The following is a 19,913-nucleotide window of genomic DNA, read 5'->3' on the forward strand; positions in this document are numbered from 1 at the left end:
CATTGCAGCGCAGCTACCGTGCCGAGAAGTTTGGTGCAAGATGCTATCCAGAAAGTTCCATCGATGCTGATGGGCTCTGCGTCGGGCGCGACGCCATTGAACCCTGCGGCTTTCAAATACAACAACTTGCCTAATATTGAAAATCAGAAAGGATTCTCGCAATGAGGATCCTGCAGAATGAGTGGAGGGATGTCAACCCACCATTCTTGTCCACCGCTGCGAGGACACAACCGGGAACCTCATTGGCACCCCGCGCGGTGCTTGCGGCCAGAATCTGTTCGAAGTCCGCCATGTCTACCCTGATACCTTAATTCGAGTTTGTGAAGAGCAAGATGACAGATTACCAACAATCGCAAGGTTTATTGAACAGAGTTCTCAACACTCGAAAACTACTCAATTATTCACGCGATTTGACTCAGAGTCTGATGGTCTAAGTTACTGACAACAAAGAGGTAGCCTAATGAACCCAACGTTGTCAACAGTATCCAGTAATCGCACGGCCCGCCTGTCCCGTTTGTCTCTCGCTAGAGTTCAGCCTTCATTGAGGGGCAAAGAGGAGTGGTGCCTTTGGTGGCCTTCCCGAGGATACAGATTCATTAGCGTCACGAGGCCAAGTCGGAGCACCTAACCGAGGTTAGGACCACGACATCGTTAACCCTGACGTCGACAGGATGCCGGGAACAAATTGTCACAAGTCGGTTTTGGTGTAGTCATACTCTGTAATGTTGTGAATGTGCTGAGTGTGCCTTGATAAGGTTATGTGGGGTTGGTCCGAGGGGTTCCTGGGGTCCCCGTCGACTCGGGCTTCCGGGGGAGATCGTCAGGGGTGGCTTCGGGACACGGGGGCAATTCCACACAACCCCAGCGAACGTTGAGGCCTTGACTTGAATTGAGCTAGTTGATGGTATTTGACATATTTTGATGGAGCAGTGCGCATCAAATCCGCGACTTCTGCAGCAACTTTGCCTGCGCCGCGATCGCGTTTGTGTATCGCAGATACTCCCTAGTTGGCGGCAAGAGCCAAGTCGTGCTGTTCGGACGTCGCTCTATCGAAGGAGCATGTCCGCCTCTCTCGATGGCTTTATCAATGCAAAAGAGGTGGATGCATCGACGTACGCTTTCTTCATCCAGCCAGATCCTTTCCTCAAGAGAATTCCAGTCTCCCAAAGAAGGTGATTCGCCGTCCACGACAGCTATGTCCACAGGATAGGCCAGGACGGAGGAGGTGAAATCCAAATCCACATCCGCGACATAGGTCGCATTGGTTGTTGTGAATTCTACACATGACCCTTGACTCACATATAAAGCTCCTTCCAGCCAGGAGGCAGTTTAAACACCTCAAAGTCGTCATCCACCTTTTTATTCAGTGGATTCTCATCCATTCTCGATATTCCCGTCGCATTCTTCTCCCAGCGATCCACCAGCCCCACATCCCAGTCTTGAAACTTTCGTGCTGATTGCGGCAATATTGACGAACTTTCGTGCAGCGTTGTGTTGAAATCGTCAAAGTCTTCAGGCGGAACGACAAGTTCTTCGTGTGTGTTGCTGTTGTCGTCGATAAACTTAGCCGGCTCCGGCAAGGATTTGTAGAAGACCTTCATCGCTCGATGAGCTGTAGGGCCACGACTCGAGCTTGAGTAGTAGATGTCGGGGTTGAATATCCAAAGGAGGAGACCATCCCGACTTCGGTGGGGGGCATCTGGCGTATCATCATGCAGCACGACTTTACGGCTGATGGAGCTCTCGATGAGGGACAGAAGTTGGCTGCAAATGAAGACGGCAGCTGCGTATTGTTGTAGAGGTTCGTCAGAACTGGGCTTAATTGACAATCGAGACTTGTATAGTCTAAAACTATTCTCGGCGTCTGGGCTCTTGGAGCCTAGCACCGACTCGCAGCTTGCGCAACGGACAATCGAGTAATTCGACTTGGATGATTCTTCCTCCTGCGAGATATTCTGGTCAGCAATGATGTACCTCCTCATCTTCCCTCTGAGCTGCAACTTCCAACGACACAAAGGTGAAACATGGGGCAGGTCATGACTTGGCAAACATCAACCATCTTATCTATTGACAGGAGGTTGAAGACTGCCAGCCACAAAGATATATACAATATCGACCCGGTCATTCTTTGGCGGTTGTATCAGAACTCGAATCAACGGTAATCTCCAGGTTTGGAGACTGAAAGAGTTCTTTCTTTGCGCCATTTCGGTAGCTCAGCCCAAGAGGAAATCCTCTTGGTCAGCGGAACAACAGTCATCATCGCCATCAACATACCTTTAGATTTTTGCAGTCCTCCCCATTGATTAAAAATGAAACCGTGTCAATCAAGCCCACGCTGGGCTTTGCTATCGTCTTACTCTTTGCCGAAAAGCCTTTCGATTCAGCAGCGGCCGTGGTGGTAGCACCATGTTCTGGATCCTTATCATCATGAGGCTTGTGACAAAACCAAATATCCATCAAGTCGGCCCAGTGATTGCTAGGAAGATCTTTCCATTCGTTGATTTTCCCGGCCGCCAAAATCTCGACTCCACAGCCTTTGCATTGCAAAGCGAGTTTCGTCCCCGTCAAATCGCCAGCCGACCAGGGAACTTCGATTCCTGACACATTTTCCGAAGTCGATTTCAATTCATCGAGATCGTCAATCTGCAATCGTGCCGAAATCTCTGTCTTGCGATCATATGGGAAGGTGACGTTGGCTGTACCCGAGATCTGAGTGGGTAGGTAAATACTGGACGATTCGCCCTCATGCAGTGCAGTCACGATGTGTTTGTCCGAAGAGATCAGGATTTTGGTATGTTCGTTCTTGTCGGTTTCTAAGGAAGCGTAGAGGGTCAATTGGCGGATATGAATCAAGATTTCGGCGTAGAGATAGATCTTGGGTTTTGGCATGATCGATCTCTCTAAAGAGCAATATTGGGCTGATGTTCTGGAGGGACTCTTATAAGGTGAGATATGGGACTCAGTCAGGAACCCTAATTGCCCAGGGTCGTCGTGATTTGAGGCCCTGGCGACAGTGTTGACGACTCTGTGGTTCTCTCGTGGCAAGCGTTGTTAGTTCGTCGTTTAGGAGGGGATCTTGTCCTTAACAAAGGAGGTCATGCGACTTTAGCCCCTCCTAGCCAGCCCGACAGGTACTTGCTATCGATATGAAAGCGCGTATGCCCTGCTTAACAGGACTCCTCATATGACTGGATGTATCATACACGAGAGTGTTGGGTGGCAAAGTCTCTCGTCGCGCTAGATGGTTGGTCTGCTGGGACTCGAGCTGAGGAAAAGGCAATATCTCGTCCCTGGGAGAAGCCAGAATGCCGGACAACTACCCATCTGAGGACAATAGTGCTCTCGAAGGCGCCGCCGTTGTCAGGAGTCGTTGGTAACGTTGAAACTCAGGCGACGAGAAGTCTGATGGTGGTATTCTTACTCTGCCGTACTACTGCCCAACATAATGACGGCAACGCAACTCTCTTGCTTGGCTTGGATTGACACGTGATATTCAGTGTTCCTTTGTTTCGGTCTTCAGTAGGACGCGACCTCCACGTTCGTTCATTGACAACCTTCATCCCGTCAACCCAAAAGAGACGAGCCATGCGATCACGCATGATGCCTGCCGATACATACACCTGGTGACAGGACGATTTAATCCACTATCGAGACAACAAAATTTGTGGCTTGGCGTGGCGGATGCACGTATACGAAAGGGGTTGTCCTCCCCCAAACCCAGAGACTAATGTATGCATTTACTTTGACAGGTAGATCAGCCACTCGCTTCGCGTTTCTCGTGGAGATAGCTAGCGCTGGCGATGGCGACAAAGAGAATCGACTGTATCTACATATAACAGCGGTAACGATTTGACCCGATGAAGCAGCATGTTGGATGAGACATCATACCGAGACTCGTTTCGACATAGGGCATGGATAGCCGGGGCTCCATTGACTCAACACGAGGTGGTTTTATCTCGTATCAAGATACGACTAAGGTAGTCGCCAACAAGCCACTGGAGGAGATATGAGATGCGAGATGTGAACTTCGGTAGGTGCGGGAACTTGTGACTCCATACTCCTTACTATCTGCTACTGCCGAACTTGTACGAGTATGCATCTCTTGGCCTCGCCAGTTCATGCCTATTCAACTCTCAACTCGGTGTGCATTGCATGGAAGTTGGCGCCTTGGTTTCGGTAATCTCCAGACGTCAAGGTCGGTTCGACGTGGATGTTTACCAACATGAGGTGCGGACCGCGCCAGTGGCCTCCTCGTTTGGCTGTGATGCATTTCTGGCAAGGCGAGATCGCCACTAGCGTTGGGAATACGAGGTGTCTGGCCGTCAGGATCGCAGATCAATGCCAGGTCTAACGAAGGCGTTGAACGCTTTGGTGGCTTTGCATATTGAGAAATGCTTCATTGTTTGCAGCTTACGCGGCAGGGTTGATTATCCTTGACCTGATGGACGTCTCTGTGTGGTTGAGGAGAACACTCGAGACTTGCAAAAACGATCACATTCCTACGGCAGTGCTCTTGGTCTGAGACTTCATCGTGCGCTTCGTTGTTGTCTCCCATTAAGCAAGGGGCTAAACACTGGGTGTGGATCCCCCCTGATCTGTGTGAGTAGAAGCCATGAATCTGTCCTTTCGATAACCAATATCACGCGACAAACTTCCTACTCATCCACAAGCGGAGATCGGAACGTCCATCATTCTCCACCTTTGACCAAGATCAAGTACCCGAAAGTCTTGTTGAAGTACAGTGTTTCAACAAGGCCAACCACACTTGTGACAACGTACTCCTGGGATAACCCAAACTTCGTTTCCCTTTGCCTTGCATTTGGGGCACCGCACGCCATTCATCTTTCCATATTTAGTCAGCCTCGGTGCTTGGTTGTGGTAATGGACTTCCAAATCACAACATACCGGTCGCTCACGGATTCCTGTGCTAGGCTTGCATTTTGGAAGACTACTTCCGATCAGCTCCTGCTTGACCTCTCTTGGGTCAGTACGTGGGCGAGGGATGGTCATTGTGAATCTCAAGTGGACCTTTCGAATCGAAGTAAAGTCTGAGTGAGAAAAGCAAGGTTTGGAGATGGTGGAAAGGTGCAAGTGAAACGCAGAGGAATCAACTCTGCTTTATAGCTCGCTGATATACAGCATGTATTTGGTTTGTTCCATGGCCACTTCCCTCATGAGAGGGGTGTCTAAGCGATCAACTGTTCCAAGGCAGGCTCAACACGAATCATGAGATGTGCGGCTTGGATCCAGCCCTTGCTACAAGCGTGTTTGAAAGAGATGGTGCGTCATGTCAATGATGCAAAGTTCCTTTTTGAGTACGACTCCCGGGAGTTCGGTGATCAATGGATATCGCTGATAGCTCTAAACCGACAGAGCGGTAAATCAGATCTCTAGCATAGCCGCTGGTCTTGTGACACTCGACATTACCAAGGGCTTGTGTGCGACTAGTGCTGTATCTTGTCCTCCTTAGTCTGGAATGTCAGTGCGTATTTGCAAATCTTCCCCAACTTTTGATCATGGCGCTGTAAGAACAAGATCGAATTCAGCCCTCTACTGGGTATTGCAAGCAGCAGGACGATAGAAGTGAGAAAGATGGCACAGTCAGAAGTTTACCGCGGTGCAGACGGAGATGATTAGTGGGACCAGCTTAGGCGAGGCTGCTCGTGATGGTGTTTATTGGCTTAAATCAATGATGTTCCTGGAAAGGTGCATCACTGATGACGGCGACTCTTTACCTCACAGTCAGCTGTGGCGATTGGAAATGTTGGAATTCCGGTGTAAGAGTGAAAACAAGGTAGGTAAATGTCTAGCTTCGACAGGCGATGTCGCTGTACATTGATGCTTCGTCAAGGGGATTCCCAGTGTCTCTAAGGGCGGTTAGGTCGAATTAGAGTCGAAGAACTCTCCGAAGGTGACTTGGCTAGGACCAAGTTTATTGCCGGAAATGTTTTTGAGAGTGATCGCGGAATCTGATTCGTGAGGGTTAGCTTTCTCCACTATGGTTCGGTTGGAAGTCGTGTTTGAAGACAGTCCAAGACATGCCAATTGGACGAGATGAGCGATATAGTCGAGAGATCAGGTGGGCCACTTCGGTCGTTTTGCGGGTTTCCTTTTCGGTCAAGAAAGCACTTTTGATATGTGGACCAGTAAGGCGCCGGGGGATGGCATGCCCGTCGCATCGAGTAAATGAATAAAACGGTAACCAGACTGAAGGCGGTCAAGTCGAATACAGGCCCATGCCAGTAAGGTATTTTTGGCCATGGAACGATCGTCCTTGATCTTCAACCTAATAGCAACAATTAGCAGGGGTCAAAGGTCAGTCATCGGTCAAGGCACGACATGACTGGTCACAATGTCAAATCCAGAAGGAATCCAGAGGCGAAAGAAGGAGGGCCAGGACGTTGTGTAACGAGATGGTGTACTATTTCCGAAGCGACCAATTGTCGCACGCGACGGCGTTCACACGGCTCATCGAGTGACATATCGTTATCAAGTCTCGGAATCACATGCGGCAGTGGGAGAAATGTCGACATGTCTCTGACATTCCGTGAGATTCTCTGGAAGAATTGTGCCGCTGGTGAGCATCGAACCAGGTGGCAGGTCGAAGATCTGGCTAGGGCCGTGAACCAGTGCAGCCAATGAACCAAATGCGGTCGGCATGGATTGCCGATTTCACTAGGAATGGCAATCACTGCAGGCCCAATCACGTTCTGTCTGATAAGATGGAATGCCTTGGGCTCCCCAGGTAGTAAGAACGAAGCGGTCATATGGAAAACCGGTCACGCGTACAGATGCATGAGTGCGAGGGGCGCCATTCATAAGCAGACCCGAAAGGCGATTCGAGGCCAATGAAACAAAGCACACGTACCTGAGAAAGCTCAATTCGTCCATGAGGTCTGGAACTTTAAGCCAGCTTACAGCTTCGCCGGCAAAGTCGGGATGTTGTGTTCTATACGAAGCAGATCTGCGCTTGAAATTTATCTCGTCAAGATCGTCCCCACCGGAAGTATTGCCGTCATATCGAGCGCCGCCTTGACCAGGGGGTCCGTGAGTGTCGACATGCAGTTGAAACTTGACGTAAGGCTTGATTTTCGAACCATATGCAGCGTCTTTGTCTGCCGGTAGTGGTAAGTTCTGTGCTGCCAGAAGGATGATGGTGAGATCCAAGGTACGTTTAGCCGGGCCACCCGCTGATTTGTCGATGAGTAATTTGTCGGGACGCTCTGTGCGATATCCATCGGGCTTGAGGACCCAGCCATGGGTGCCGGCGAACATGCCCTGGTTGAGCATCATGCCCTTGTCCAGCTTCTGCCAGTTCAAGGCCACCATTTGAGCACCCTGTCTCCAATGAAATGTTGGATCCACGTTAGAACTGCTAATTCGAGTTCCCTTGGGAAAGACGCGCATCAGAAAGTTCTTGTTATGTTTAAACAAGGCAGGACCATTCGCCGGGTCGGGGTGAATGGTATGCATCTTGTTCTCGGACAAACTAAACACGTGGGTTGGGAAGGCGGCTTCAGGTTGGGAGAAGCTTTTGAAAGTATAGGCGCGAGTATATATTCCAAGCTCAGAAAGCGCAGCCAGTACCTTTTTTGCCTTCTTTTCTGAGGCAGAGATGACGCCGTCATCCTCGACAGTACCTTCGGTGGAATTGCTTGTGATCTGCTCAAGGGGATTGTTAGATTCCCCAGTCTGTGAATTTGGAGTCCACTTGACTTTGATTAGAATCTTGGATCTCAACTTGTCGGGGCTGGGCAGGATGGGGATATCAGAGTCGCAGCCAATGTCGACCAAGAGACCTGCCCAGATATCTTTCATGATTTGAACCATGACTTCTTGCTGAGACAGGGATGCATGTACCTCGAGTGACACGATCAAGGGCAGATCGGTGCTCACAAAGGCAGAAGCTCGAATGGCATGACAGACGGAGCGGAAAGTGACTGGCTGGGTGAGTGTGTAGCCATGGTAGACACGCGGTTCGGGCTTGATAGGAAGTGCTGGTGATTGCTGGGGCGAGAGATACGCAGGATTCAAGGCAGATCCCTCAGAAGTGGATTTACGAGGTCGCGTGGTTGGGGGTTGAGGATGTTCGGGCACTGGGGCATCACCCCTGGGTTCGGCGGGTGCGTGGTCATGGCTATGCAAAGCCCCAGACTGGCTACGTGACCGTGAGCGCATCCGAGAGGCTTTAGCCCTAACTCTGGTCCATCGAGAAGCCTTTGAGCTAGAGCGTTCTCGCCCACCACTCCTTGGTTGGTTTCCGGGGTAGCCCTCTTGATCAGAATCACTGGTCTCAGAGTCGCTACTATCACCGTCCCAGACATCAATCTCGAGACAGCGGCATCCACGATTGAGGACGTTTGTGTAGGCATCCCCGCTCGCTTCTCCGTAAAGTTGGTGGCCGGACAGATAGGTGTTGTGGCTAGAGCTAATATAGTAGGACGGTATGGGATAGGTCAAGTCCTCAGAGACCCATGCAGACATGGCAGAGGAATCGGGGGTGGCCATGTATGAGAGGAAAGAACTCTCAGTGGGGAATTGGTGGCCATTTTGAGACTGGTTGGTGGGCTGTAGAGATCGGTAGGCTCGATTTAGATGTGAGAGTACTGAAGGAGAGAATGGGGTGAGGGAATAAGTGGTCGACTTGACCAAAGGTTGGGCTCGTCCTGCGGCTCGAAGTGGAAGGGGATGGTCCGTGGTCTGGTTGTCGGCAGTGCTTGTAGCTGCTGCAGCGGCCATGATCGTAAGGCTTTCCGAACTTGGGTGTTTATGGAGGACACTGCCCTGAGGCGGTTCAACTGGGTTGGAAGTAGGAATTGAACAGGCAGCCGAAGGGGTCAAGGGATGGGTCTCAAAGATGGGCGCAGGGCGCAGGACGAAAGAAGTGGTTCCCTAATCTTATACACACCCAAGGGTGACCGTTGAATTGTGTGTGTTTGATCTTGATCGGCAGTGCCCAATGGTCGAGCGAGGTAGTGACACGTCACCCTAATGTCGGTGGTTGAAGGATCTGGAGGAACGGAGAGGAACGACAGCCGTACATACTTGGAGAGAGCGATGTCGACCTGGAGCGGTTCAGCGGCGCAATGATTCAAGCGAGGAATGGCGAGAAAGATTGACAAAGTGGGCTTGCGTACTCTGGCAAGTGATGATCCTCTGGCTGGACATGGTGAATGGGTCCAAAGTGGGCGATTGATCGAGAAATACCCCAGGTGGGGTGGTTTGAAAGGAATCAAGATCTTAGATGAGATGGCGTACGCCAAGTACTTTACAAGATAAGTTACTTCGTAGGCATTGTAGGTTAGATCTGTAGGTAGCTTAGGTACTAAAGACAATGGCAAGCCTTTGACCCGGAGACCACCTAGAAACAAAGACGACGGAGGATTCGGGGCACCACGGTATACCTGAAGTCTCTGTCTAATTGATAAGTAGGTACCTATGTACTAAGATCATGTTTGAATCTTGACAATGGTAGTCACGCCAGTCTCACTCCATTCCTTCCCACCTTCCCCAAAGCCTTAAGGCTTCCCCTCCCCCACGTGACGTATGTGCGACCCAGATCCCAAACTCCCAACTCCATTTCCAAAGTCCAAGCACTATTGTTTGATGCTTGCAACACTACTGTATGTTGTTACAAAAAAGTCAACTATAGTGCCGCAAAGACTGTCCTCCCACAAACATGCCCGCCAACACATCGAGTCGCTCACAGGATGAAGAGAGTGTTCGCGGGTGGGGATTTCACCACGTCTTCACCTGGAATGATTCACCACGAGCCCACTACCCGCCCCATTCTCATTCGGGCCTAACTACACATTTGATTCGTCGAGGGACAATGACAATCACATATCCCAACGATGCTAATCCCACAAAAGAGACATTCGGTGTCGGGTCGAGGATCGACGTGGCTGCAGGCAAGGTCCACGAGGTTTGGATTGGCGATCAAGGTGCGTTTCACCTGTCTCACTCAAACGCCTTGTTTCCCGTACAGCCTGACCCGAACGTGACACAGGCTGCGAATATGTCATAGGAGAATAGCAACGTGTCGCCGTTCAGGCTCGATCGAGACCTCATGGGTGCTGATGTAGAATAATATTTTTTACACTGACAATATGCGATAGCTAAATTCATTGTCTTGCGCAACCCTCTGCTGACCATGGGTCTCTCAAGACTCCTGTGCTCAGCACAAGCCAGCTGACGACCATCTGAGACTAATATGTTCTCTTGAATGGAGGCACCGCCTTGCACTCGTTCTCATCCAACGTTGTACCAGTCACGGCTCGGTAACCCAGCTCGACCTTGCCGTGAGGAGTCTTTTGCCACGACAGGGTATGCTTCATCCAGTTCTCATCGTCACGATCGGGATAGTCCTCACGGGCATGTGCGCCCCGTGATTCCTTGCGGTTGGCTGCCGAAGCTGCTGTTTGAGTTCTAGTTGCCAATCAGTACAATGTCCCACTATTCCATTTGGTGCTTTGCATCACTTACGCGCAGGTCAACAAATTCCTCAACTCGAGGGCCTCAACCAGATCAGAGTTCCAGATCATGCTACGGTCCTTGATACCAATTTGATCGTACTGTTGGTCGACCTCGTTGATCTTGGTCACACCTTCATCGAGGGACTCTTGCATTCGGAAGACACTGACATCGGTCTGCATGGTCTTTTGCATAGCAGCTCGAATGTCGTTGGTGCTCTTGGGTCCACTGGAATTGCGTACTCGATCGAGAACCTCGATCGAATCGGCGCCGGCGTCAGACGCAAGAGGCTTGAGAGGAGCACCTGGTGAGAAGTTGTCCCTGATAGTGTGTGACACGGCTCGTCCAAAGACAATCAGATCCAGTAGCGAGTTGGCTCCCAATCTGTTGGCTCCGTGCACAGACACACAGGCGGCTTCACCACAAGCAAACAGACCGGGCACGACCTGATCCTTTCCTTGATCGTCGACGCGGAGCACCTCTCCGGTGTACTTGGTGGGGATACCTCCCATGTTGTAGTGCACCGTTGGTAGAACGGGGATTGGCTGCTTAGTAACATCCACGCCGGAGAAGATGGACGCTGTCTCAGAGATGCCAGGGAGTCGCTCGTGAAGGATCTCAGCGGGCAGATGGCTCAGTTGTAGGTAGATGTGATCCTTTTCTGGACCGACACCACGACCCTCACGAATCTCCATGGTCATGGATCGCGAGACGACGTCTCGCGATGCAAGATCCTTGGCGGTGGGTGCATATCGTTCCATGAATCGCTCACCCTCCGAGTTGAGGAGATATCCACCCTCACCACGGGAACCCTCGGTGATGAGACATCCAGCGCCATAGATACCGGTGGGATGGAATTGTACAAACTCCAGATCCTGGTTAGGCAGACCAGCACGTGCGACCATGGCCATACCATCACCAGTGCAAGTGTGTGCAGATGTGCAGCTGAAGTACGCACGCCCATATCCACCAGTGGCCAAGACGGTGTTGTTAGCTCGGAAACGGTGAAGGGTGCCATCTTCTTGATTGTATGCCAAGACGCCCTTGCACTCGCCATCCTCCATGATCAAATCCAGGGCAAAATATTCGATAAAATAGTTGGTATTGTAATTCAACGATCGGCCATAGAGCGTGTGCAAAAGAGCGTGGCCCGTTCGGTCTGCTGCAGCACAGCATCGGTAGGCTTGTCCACCCTTGCCATACTTCTGCGATTGACCGCCGAAAGCTCTCTGATATATCCGGCCATCCTCAGTTCGGGAAAAGGGGCAGCCGTAGCCTTCGAGTTCAATGACGGATCGGGGCGCTTCTCGAGTCATGTAATGGATCGCGTCCTGGTCGCCGAGCCAGTCAGAGCCTTTGACGGTATCGTACATGTGCCATCTCCAGTCATCCTCGTGCATGCTTGGTGCGGTGTCAGTGCAGCTCCTATAAAGAAATCCAGACAACTCACTTTCCCAGAGCAGCGTTGATGCCACCTTGCGCCGCGACGGTATGACTTCGTGTAGGGAATAACTTGGTTATGCATGCGGTGTTAAATCCTGCTTCCGCTAGGCCGAAAGCTGCTCTGAGACCAGCTCCACCAGCACCGACCACAACAGCATCATACTCGTGATCCTATACAGTATGTGATTAGAACGAAGGCCAGCCATGGAGGACAGGATGAGGTGACGAACAATGACCGGGTATGATTTTCCAATAGGACCTTCTGCAAGCTTGGCTCTTAAGGGCGACGAAGTGACCAGTCGTGCTAAAGGAACGGGTGTCAGTCGGAAAACAGCTGGGAGGGACAGACATTCTGCATACCGGTCGGTCTCGAAGAAGAAAATTGTCGTGTGTTGGATTTGAGGGTGCGAGAAGAGAACTGCAGTCGGATCAGGGCCGGAACTGGGCGTGGGAGACTGGTGTGTGCATACCTTTGTGGAGGGAGCCAGGCTCCTCAAGAAGGCTGAGCTCATGGTTGCGCAGCTTTCAAAACACGCAACGTGGTGTGGGAGGGGAGACTGAGTGAACGAGGTGGACAGGAAGAATGGTGAAGTCGATGGCGTCGATGATTCTTCGATTTACTAAGTTAGCTTTGGGCGACGCCCGAGCACCACCGCGGCAGGAGCGAGCACCTGAGGTTGGCGGAGGACAGCCTCGGAGGGCTCTGGGCCAACGGAGATTCAGCCAATTAGATTTGATTCAATATCAGCATCATCTCTCCCACTCAGAAACCTTCCTAACTGCGTTTTGGACTAGCTCTCAAGTCGCCATTCTCGAGATTGTCTACTCCAGTCTCGACTCTAACTAGGTACTTCATACATCCAGACATTTCCTTGTTTTTGGCTCTTCACCTGCCTGGCCACACACTGGCCTTTATCCGTCGTGTGTCCCAATCTGACCTTGGCTCCTGTGCTCAAATCTTGCCCGCTTTCAATACCTTCAGAATTCCGATTCGGCGGGAGATCTCGGAGACTGCTTCCATTGGCACAATCCTCTGCGAGCACGCCCACTGCTACGGTACACATCGAATAGGAGCTCAGACTCAAGGGCACAATATGGAAAGATAGACAACAGATAAATGTTGACGGCCAGACCGCCAGTCTCTTTTCTCTGATAGATTTACTATGGTACAGTGACCTGATGCGCCAAAATGCAAACGCTCGTCTATCGAACACAATGTGGATTCTTTGCCACGTCTTAATTATATTGCATATCTGAAGCCATGGTCAGTCATTGCAGGTTTTGCAAGGAGGGTCTTCACTTACACGTAGAGGTCGAGTTGAACTTGTGGTTGCCCCTACAGTCACCGTGGTTAGTTCTGCGCATCAATCACTTCGAATTCGACTTACTTGATGACCTTTTCCACTGCAGCAAGGAAGTCTTTCTCTGTAGCAACCTTCCGCCGTGCACGAATTGCAAACATGCCAGCTTCAGTGGCGACACTTCGAAGCTCGGCTCCTGTAGCGTTTGGACAAAGACGACTAATCAGCTCCCATCGAATATCCCTCTCAACGCTCATGCTCTTTGCGTGCTGTAATACATCTATTTAGCGTGTGCTCGCAGCCGACAACGTGGGGACACGTAAGAAGAACACTCACAATCCGAAGAATGTTTGCCCTGCCGTCGAGGTCCGGCAGAGAGAACTCGATCTTTCGATCAATTCGACCAGGTCTCATGAGCGCCGGGTCTAATGTCGACGGTCTGTTCGTGGCAAACATGACTTTGATATTCCCTCTTGAGTCGAAACCATCGAGCTGTGTGATCAGTTCCAGCATGGTTCTCTGCACTTCATTATCACCACCGGCGCCGTCATCGAACCGCGCACCACCAATGGCATCGATTTCGTCAAAGAAGATGATGCAGGCCTTCTTCGTACGAGCCATTTCGAAAAGCTCTCTCACCATTCTTGCCCCTTCGCCGACATATTTCTGTACCAGCTCGGAGCCGATAACTCGAATGAAGGTTGCATCCGTCCGGTTGGCAACTGCTCTTGCGCATAGCGTCTTACCAGTTCCTGGAGGACCATACAGAAGAGCACCCTTGGGAGGATCGATGCCCAGGGTGACAAATCGTTCGGGGGAGAGAAGTGGCATTTCTACAACTTCTCGCAGCTTCTCAATCTGCTCCTTGCAGCCACCAACATCACCATATGTCACATCGGGCTTCTCTTCTACCGTCATCATCGTAACTGAAGGATCGATCTTGGGTGGCAGCGGGAGCATGATGGAATATTTCTGACGGTCGACCCCTACGCGCATGCCTTCCTCGATATCCGTCGGACTAACACGCTCGCCGAGATTGACCACAAACTTTGCGATCTGCTTGACATTGATGACATATTTTGATTTTTCACTGTCCTTCTCGTCTTGGATGATTTTGGTGCACCGGGCGACTTGTAGGGGTTGTTCCTCAGACATTCGTTGTCGGTCGGCGGCGACATCCCATAGATGAGGAGGGGCAAGGCCAGTGTCGGATTCTTTGACGCCGATCTTCTCATTAACGCTCTGCTGTTTCTCCTTGATTTCCTTTTCGAGCTTTTTGAGGGCTGCAGCATAAGGCGCCGCACCGTATGTCTTCAGCACTTGGATATCCCTGGTCACGTTAATCATTCAATCACCCACATCGGGGAGCACATACTCATCTGTGAGTGGCGTGATCTTCTTCTCTGGAATCTCATCATCGGCAAAGTCCTTTTTGTACTTCTCCCAGCTAGATCCTGTGGCACTCGGCATCTTGAGGCCGACTTGCACTTATTGGGGCGACGGGAGGTGGAGGGAGGCGAGGCAATGAGGCGGATTCGGGGGACGGGATGGCGAGAGCAGGGGAGTCAAAAAGAAGGATTTCGGATGGTTATGGAGGATAGATTGATGGAGACGGCGAGCTGGGGATGTGTTAATGAAGGACAAGTATGAGATGACAGTGATGTGGATGGAGATGCGAGCGACGCAGTTGTAGTTGCAGACGCAATGTTGACTTCCGTAATCGCTGCTGTGCCTGAATGCAAGGTGCAGCCACAGAAGTGGCGCGTGAGCCACTCAATCCCACGTCTATGGCAATCACGTGTCTTGCACCGTCCCCCGGGCGCGCCTGCCCTTCAAGATCTACGGATTAGCCACAGATCCACCTCTCCAACTTTGGAAATATCGGTTCATGGTGGGCTGCGAATTTCAATTACCAACAATCCCCCTCTGCCTGTTCTAAAGCGACATCGACACAACAGGATCTAGCACATCGCAACAAGCTAGTCGATTGCCAAATATCCCTGTCTACCTTCCAATTGCTTTGCCCTCAAATCTCCTGTCAAGATGGCTGCGGCCTTGGGAATCCAAGGCAATGTGGGAAATGCCGCCTTCAAAGTGAGTCTGGAAATCTATACGAATGGAAGCAAAGACTAACTCGATACAAGGACAAGGAAAAGCCCATGGCTGTCCGAAGTGGTAACATCATGGCTGCCCGAGCCGTCGCAGATGCCATTCGAACGTCACTAGGCCCGCGGGGCATGGATAAGATGATTCAATCAGGCAAAGGCGAGAACTTGATCACCAACGATGGAAACACTATGTTGAAAAGCATGAGCGTCATGCATCCTGCTGCAAAGATGCTAGTCGATCTCAGTGCCGCCCAAGACGTTGAAGCCGGCGATGGCACCACTTCAGTCGTGGTTATTGCAGGGAGCCTCCTTGGGGCCGCAGACAGGTTGCTATCCAAAGGCATTCACCCAACCATCATCTCCGAATCCTTCCAACGAGCTGCAAAGGCTGCAGTCGATATTCTACACGACATGTCCCAACCTATATCCCTCTCCGATCGCAATACTTTGTTACAGGCCGCTTCTACCTCTCTGTCCTCAAAGATCGTCTCGCAGCATTCTGGGCTTCTAGGCCCCATCGCAGTTGACTCTGTGCTCAAGACAATAGATACCAAGACTGCAGATAACGTGGACCTGAGAAACATCCGAATCATCAAAAAGGTCGGAGGTACTATTGAAGATTCAGAGATGATCGACGGCTTGGTTCTCAATCAACCAGTGATCAAGAGCAGCGGCGGACCTACAAGAATAGAAAAGGCTCGAATCGCTCTCATCCAATTCCAACTCAGCCCTCCCAAACCAGACATGGAGAACCAGATCGTCGTCAATGATTACCGACAAATGGACAAGATCCTCAAAGAAGAACGAACATATCTACTCAACATGGTGAAGAAGATCCAAAAGGCGAAATGCAACGTATTACTAATCCAAAAGTCGATTCTCCGAGATGCTGTTAACGAGCTGTCACTCCATTTCCTGTCCAGATTGAAGATCCTCGCCATCAAAGACATTGAGCGGGACGAAGTCGAATTCTTGTGCAAGAGTACTGGATGCAAACCCATTGCCAACATTGACACATTCAGCGAGGACAAGTTAGGAACTGCAGACCTAGTGGAAGAAGTTCAGGCATCAGGTGCGCGATATGTCAAGATTTCGGGCATTCGGACGTCATCTCCTCAACATCAGACCGTGTCGGTGGTCGCACGGGGTGCAAACACACTGATTCTGGACGAGGCCGAGCGTTCCCTGCACGATGCTCTCTGTGTGATCCGTTGCCTGGTCAAGAAGAAGGCACTGATTGCAGGCGGTGGTGCACCAGAGATTGAAGTTGCGCATCAGTTGTCCAAGCGAGCGCGAGAGTTGACTGGTACCGAGGCCATTTGCTGGAAGGCTTTTGCCGATGCGATGGAGGTGATCCCAACAACATTGGCCGAGAATGCCGGATTGAACAGTATCAAAGTGGTGACCGACCTCCGACATCGACATGATCAGGGAGAGAAGAACGCCGGTGTTAGCATTCGAAGTGGAGGGGTCAAGAGCAACATTACGGATGAAAAGGTGCTGCAGCCACTGCTTGTGAGCACGAGTGCAATCGAGCTAGCGGCCGAGACAGTCAAGATGATACTCCGGATTGACGACATTGCATTGTCTCGGTAATTTCGATAAACACAAGAAAATAGAAAAGCTACTGAGCAACATGCTCGACTCACGAACGATGATGCTCCTTTCCGGAAACGAGACAGCCTTTACGGATCAGCTACCTGTACCTACCGTGTTGTAGCTATTGTTCTTCCCTTGAAAGGTCATAGGCGCGCTTGATCTTTAGAGGTGTCCTTTCAGAAGCATTCTCTATACCATGAGTTGTATGACTATTGGCGCATGTCAAAATTGCACGTCTTGGATGTACAAACACTTCCAGATCCTCAAATTATCATCATTATCATTCAGCACCTTAGTCTTCGATCTCACCTTGACCTACTCCGTACACAGCGCCATCCCATACTAGACCCGGCATGGCATCAGGTTGGTTTTGGAGATTATGGCTGGCCTGATTCGCCCAGACAATGCCCCTGCACAAGCACCAGGAAACCAACCAACCAACCAACCAACCATATCCTCGATGAATCCTTCTCGTGTTGAGATTTCGAAGGAGCTCGCTTCTTAGAGTCTGTCGTGCCCGTTTAGGCAATAATGGATCCCATCGGTTTCGGGATCATGGAGGTGCAGGACGCCTGATGTACAGCAACATCCAACCCCAGACGTAGGTAATCATGAAGAGTGCTCAGCGTCAATTATCTACATATGTCCTAACTCCGGAAGCGTGTTCCCCCTATGCTGACTGCATGAACGAGGTCTGGAGTCTGGACCTGAATGATCACCCACGAAGTAGATAATCGCGTTTGGCATACAACAGGCTACATCATATCATGTCTGTCCAATCCTGCGTTTGCTGATTACCTGGAATTTGGTTGGAGGCTTTGTTTGCATCTGGTCGAAGCAGACTATCGTATACATTCTATACAGGCCCCTTCAGCGACGGCGTGGAACCTACCTCCTTACCTGCCTGCCTGCCTGCCTGCCTCACTGAGCATTCTTCTCCTTTGAAGCCATTCATCATGATCGGCGTCATCTTCTTGAGCTTGATTGGCATCTGGCTCATATCCAACTTTTACTCCCTATTACGAAACTACCAGGCTGCACGTCGGGCAGGAATCCCCATCTTCGTTGTCCCATGGAACATGTACAATCCACTATGGATGATCCCCTCGGTTCCTCTACAACCCTATCTGCAAAAGTACCTCCCCTCGTCATGGTACGAACATATCAACGTGGCGACGTATGGGTTCGAGTTTCGCAACGCCAGAAACAGTTTACACGATAAATACGGCGACGCCATCATTCTGGTAACTTCAGGTCCCATGGAACTGTCTACCTCCGACCCAGAACTAGCAGCCGAAGTGTTGAAGCGGCTCAAGGAGTTTCCTCCCACGAAGCAAACCGGAGTCATTATGAACATTTTCGGACCTAGTATCTTGACGAGCGAAGGAGAGAATTGGGCTCGACAACGGAAACTCATTGCACCGAACATCAATGAGAAGATCTCGGCTTTGGTGTTTGGAGAATCGATCAGTCAGGCTCGGCAGATGTCAGAGTCATATATGAATGATTCCAATGGCGTGACCAATACGACCATGCAGGGCATGAAGGCCATTGCTATGAATGTGTTGGGATTGGCCGGGTTTGGGATTCAAATGCCGTGGAAGAGTGGTGAAAATGAACAACCTGCTTATGGCCATCGTCTGACATATATGGAGGCCACTAAGATTGTGGTGGAGAATCTCGTCGCCGCCGCGGTTTTCCCTGCACGCATGCTTCTTCTTCCGATCTTTCCTCCGGCGTGGCAGATGATTGGACACGCGAAGAATGAGTTCCCCATTCATACGAGACGAATGTTGGAGCAAGAACGAATTGTTCAGGCGAGTGGGAAAGAGACCAGGAGTAATCTCATGAGTAAGATGGTTGAAATGGAGGATAAGAAGACAAATTCCGACAGCAAAACAACATTCAAAAACCAATCCTTGTCTCAAGAAGAAATAGAAGGAAATCTTTTCGTATTTACGTCGGCTGGATTTGACACATCGGCCAATACAATGGCGTATGCATTGGCACAAATGGCTACACACCCTCAATGGCAGGACTGGTTGTACGAAGAGATCCACGCGGTGCTCGGGAACAAGTCCATCGACAAGCTCGAGTATAATGAGATCTTCCCAAGACTCCCGCGTTGTCTTGCACTGTTGGTAAGTCCATGCATCTTGTCGAGTTGGGGGCGTTGGTCCCGACCGGCGGCGAGTATGGATCATAACACTTACATTGAAACACAGTTCGAAACCATGCGTCTCTTCCCACCATTGACGCACATTTCCAAACAAGCGCATGAGGAAGGCGATGTGACGGTGACCACACCATCGAACCGAACATACATCATTCCCCGAAAGAGCATCGTATACGTCAACACAGTAGCCATTCACCGCGACCCCAAGATCTGGGGTATGGATCCGCACACTTTTAACCCAGCACGGTGGCTGATTGACCCACTCTCGCCGCCGGGAACGTCGACAATCACAAACGTCCGAACCATGCCCCGAGGCACATTCCTGCCATGGTCTATGGGTCCTCGAGTCTGTCCTGGGATGAAGTTTAGCCAAGTCGAGTTCGTCGGTGTGTTCATGACAATCTTTGCCGAGTATCGCGTGGAACCGGTCAAGTTGTGGGATGGTGAGAATGAGAAGGATATAACAGAGAGATTTGAAAAGGTCATGATGGATAGTGCACCGATAATGACTTTGCAGATGACAAGAAATCAAGATTTGAAGGTTAGATGGGTGCGGAGGTAGGTAGATAGGAGGTCGAAGGTAGTGATGGATTCTTGGCAAGACACAGGGTATGGGAATCGGATTTGGACTGACACGGTTATATACTGCTTCAAGATTTCGAAACGGGTAGAATATAGGAATAGATGATATAGAAAAGTGACATAAAGTCTTCTTATCAATAAGTCGCGGTGAATATGAGTGTGTGGTTGGGATATCCACTGGGTAGCAAGGAATATATTCAGTCAAATATTGAAACAATAAACAAATCACGA

At 50.6% G+C, this 19,913-nt stretch overlaps 6 protein-coding genes across 8 annotated transcripts; 2 read left to right on the forward strand and 4 right to left on the reverse strand.

The window, feature by feature from the left end:
* Positions 1–963: 963 nt before the first annotated feature.
* PV10_03150 (uncharacterized protein) lies at positions 964–3,343 on the reverse strand. The gene is made up of 2 exons (XM_016367557.1): positions 2,275–3,343; positions 964–1,943 (listed from the first exon to the last, which is right to left on the reverse strand). The coding sequence occupies exons 1-2, from the start codon at positions 2,887–2,889 to the stop codon at positions 1,296–1,298; spliced, it is 1,263 nt and encodes a 420-aa protein (XP_016227075.1). The 5' UTR covers positions 2,890–3,343; the 3' UTR covers positions 964–1,295.
* Positions 3,344–4,801: 1,458 nt separating this feature from the next.
* Positions 4,802–9,403, reverse strand: PV10_03151. Of its 3 annotated transcripts, none has more exons than XM_016367558.1 (2): positions 4,906–9,403; positions 4,802–4,842 (listed from the first exon to the last, which is right to left on the reverse strand). In XM_016367558.1, the coding sequence occupies exon 1, from the start codon at positions 8,737–8,739 to the stop codon at positions 6,676–6,678; it is 2,064 nt and encodes a 687-aa protein (XP_016227076.1). In that variant the 5' UTR covers positions 8,740–9,403; the 3' UTR covers positions 4,802–4,842; positions 4,906–6,675. The 3 variants fall into 3 exon arrangements, with proteins under 3 accessions (XP_016227076.1, XP_016227077.1, XP_016227078.1); XM_016367559.1 differs by having other exon boundaries at positions 4,833–9,065; positions 9,138–9,403; XM_016367560.1 differs by having other exon boundaries at positions 4,833–6,286; positions 6,869–9,403.
* Positions 9,404–9,975: 572 nt separating this feature from the next.
* On the reverse strand, positions 9,976–12,523 carry PV10_03152 (succinate dehydrogenase [ubiquinone] flavoprotein subunit 2, mitochondrial). The gene is made up of 6 exons (XM_016367561.1): positions 12,387–12,523; positions 12,277–12,334; positions 12,147–12,220; positions 11,924–12,087; positions 10,486–11,874; positions 9,976–10,428 (listed from the first exon to the last, which is right to left on the reverse strand). Exons 1-6 carry the CDS (start codon positions 12,426–12,428, stop codon positions 10,209–10,211), a joined length of 1,947 nt encoding a protein of 648 aa, XP_016227079.1. The 5' UTR covers positions 12,429–12,523; the 3' UTR covers positions 9,976–10,208.
* A 416-nt stretch (positions 12,524–12,939) lies between these two features.
* Positions 12,940–14,910, reverse strand: PV10_03153 (26S protease regulatory subunit 7). Its single transcript, XM_016367562.1, has 5 exons — positions 14,593–14,910; positions 13,554–14,547; positions 13,305–13,486; positions 13,221–13,252; positions 12,940–13,169 (listed from the first exon to the last, which is right to left on the reverse strand). Exons 1-5 carry the CDS (start codon positions 14,685–14,687, stop codon positions 13,153–13,155), a joined length of 1,320 nt encoding a protein of 439 aa, XP_016227080.1. The 5' UTR covers positions 14,688–14,910; the 3' UTR covers positions 12,940–13,152.
* A 190-nt stretch (positions 14,911–15,100) lies between these two features.
* PV10_03154 (T-complex protein 1 subunit delta) lies at positions 15,101–17,276 on the forward strand. Its single transcript, XM_016367563.1, has 2 exons — positions 15,101–15,311; positions 15,362–17,276. Exons 1-2 carry the CDS (start codon positions 15,261–15,263, stop codon positions 16,919–16,921), a joined length of 1,611 nt encoding a protein of 536 aa, XP_016227081.1. The 5' UTR covers positions 15,101–15,260; the 3' UTR covers positions 16,922–17,276.
* A 604-nt stretch (positions 17,277–17,880) lies between these two features.
* Positions 17,881–19,713, forward strand: PV10_03155 (uncharacterized protein; the record flags this gene model as incomplete). Its single annotated transcript, XM_016367564.1, has 2 exons — positions 17,881–19,065; positions 19,150–19,713. The coding sequence occupies 2 exons, from the start codon at positions 17,881–17,883 to the stop codon at positions 19,660–19,662; spliced, it is 1,698 nt and encodes a 565-aa protein (XP_016227082.1). The 3' UTR covers positions 19,663–19,713.
* Positions 19,714–19,913: the final 200 nt, after the last annotated feature.

Source organism: Exophiala mesophila, assembly GCF_000836275.1.
Source record: "Exophiala mesophila strain CBS 40295 unplaced genomic scaffold supercont1.2, whole genome shotgun sequence".
In the NCBI taxonomy this organism is placed as follows: domain Eukaryota; kingdom Fungi; phylum Ascomycota; class Eurotiomycetes; order Chaetothyriales; family Herpotrichiellaceae; genus Exophiala; species Exophiala mesophila.

What these genes read in the sequence shown, in the direction of transcription:
- PV10_03150 (XM_016367557.1), bottom strand. Translation starts at nt 2,889, where the DNA reads ATGCCAAAACCCAAGATCTATCTCTACGCCGAAATCTTGATTCATATC. An exon ending in AGGACTGCAAAAATCTAAAG is followed by an intron (nt 1,944 to 2,274) that starts GTATGTTGATGG and finishes AATATCTCGCAG; the next exon opens with GAGGAAGAATCATCCAAGTC.
- PV10_03151 (XM_016367558.1), bottom strand. Translation starts at nt 8,739, where the DNA reads ATGGCCGCTGCAGCAGCTACAAGCACTGCCGACAACCAGACCACGGAC.
- PV10_03152 (XM_016367561.1), bottom strand. Translation starts at nt 12,428, where the DNA reads ATGAGCTCAGCCTTCTTGAGGAGCCTGGCTCCCTCCACAAAG. An exon ending in TTCTTCTTCGAGACCGACCG is followed by an intron (nt 12,221 to 12,276) that starts GTATGCAGAATG and finishes CCGTTCCTTTAG; the next exon opens with CACGACTGGTCACTTCGTCG. An exon ending in AGGAATTTGTTGACCTGCGC is followed by an intron (nt 10,429 to 10,485) that starts GTAAGTGATGCA and finishes ATTGGCAACTAG; the next exon opens with AACTCAAACAGCAGCTTCGG.
- PV10_03153 (XM_016367562.1), bottom strand. Translation starts at nt 14,687, where the DNA reads ATGCCGAGTGCCACAGGATCTAGCTGGGAGAAGTACAAAAAGGACTTT. An exon ending in GGGCAAACATTCTTCGGATT is followed by an intron (nt 13,487 to 13,553) that starts GTGAGTGTTCTT and finishes GATGTATTACAG; the next exon opens with CACGCAAAGAGCATGAGCGT. An exon ending in GCAGTGGAAAAGGTCATCAA is followed by an intron (nt 13,253 to 13,304) that starts GTAAGTCGAATT and finishes CGGTGACTGTAG; the next exon opens with GGGCAACCACAAGTTCAACT.
- PV10_03154 (XM_016367563.1), top strand. Translation starts at nt 15,261, where the DNA reads ATGGCTGCGGCCTTGGGAATCCAAGGCAATGTGGGAAATGCCGCCTTC. An exon ending in TGGGAAATGCCGCCTTCAAA is followed by an intron (nt 15,312 to 15,361) that starts GTGAGTCTGGAA and finishes ACTCGATACAAG; the next exon opens with GACAAGGAAAAGCCCATGGC.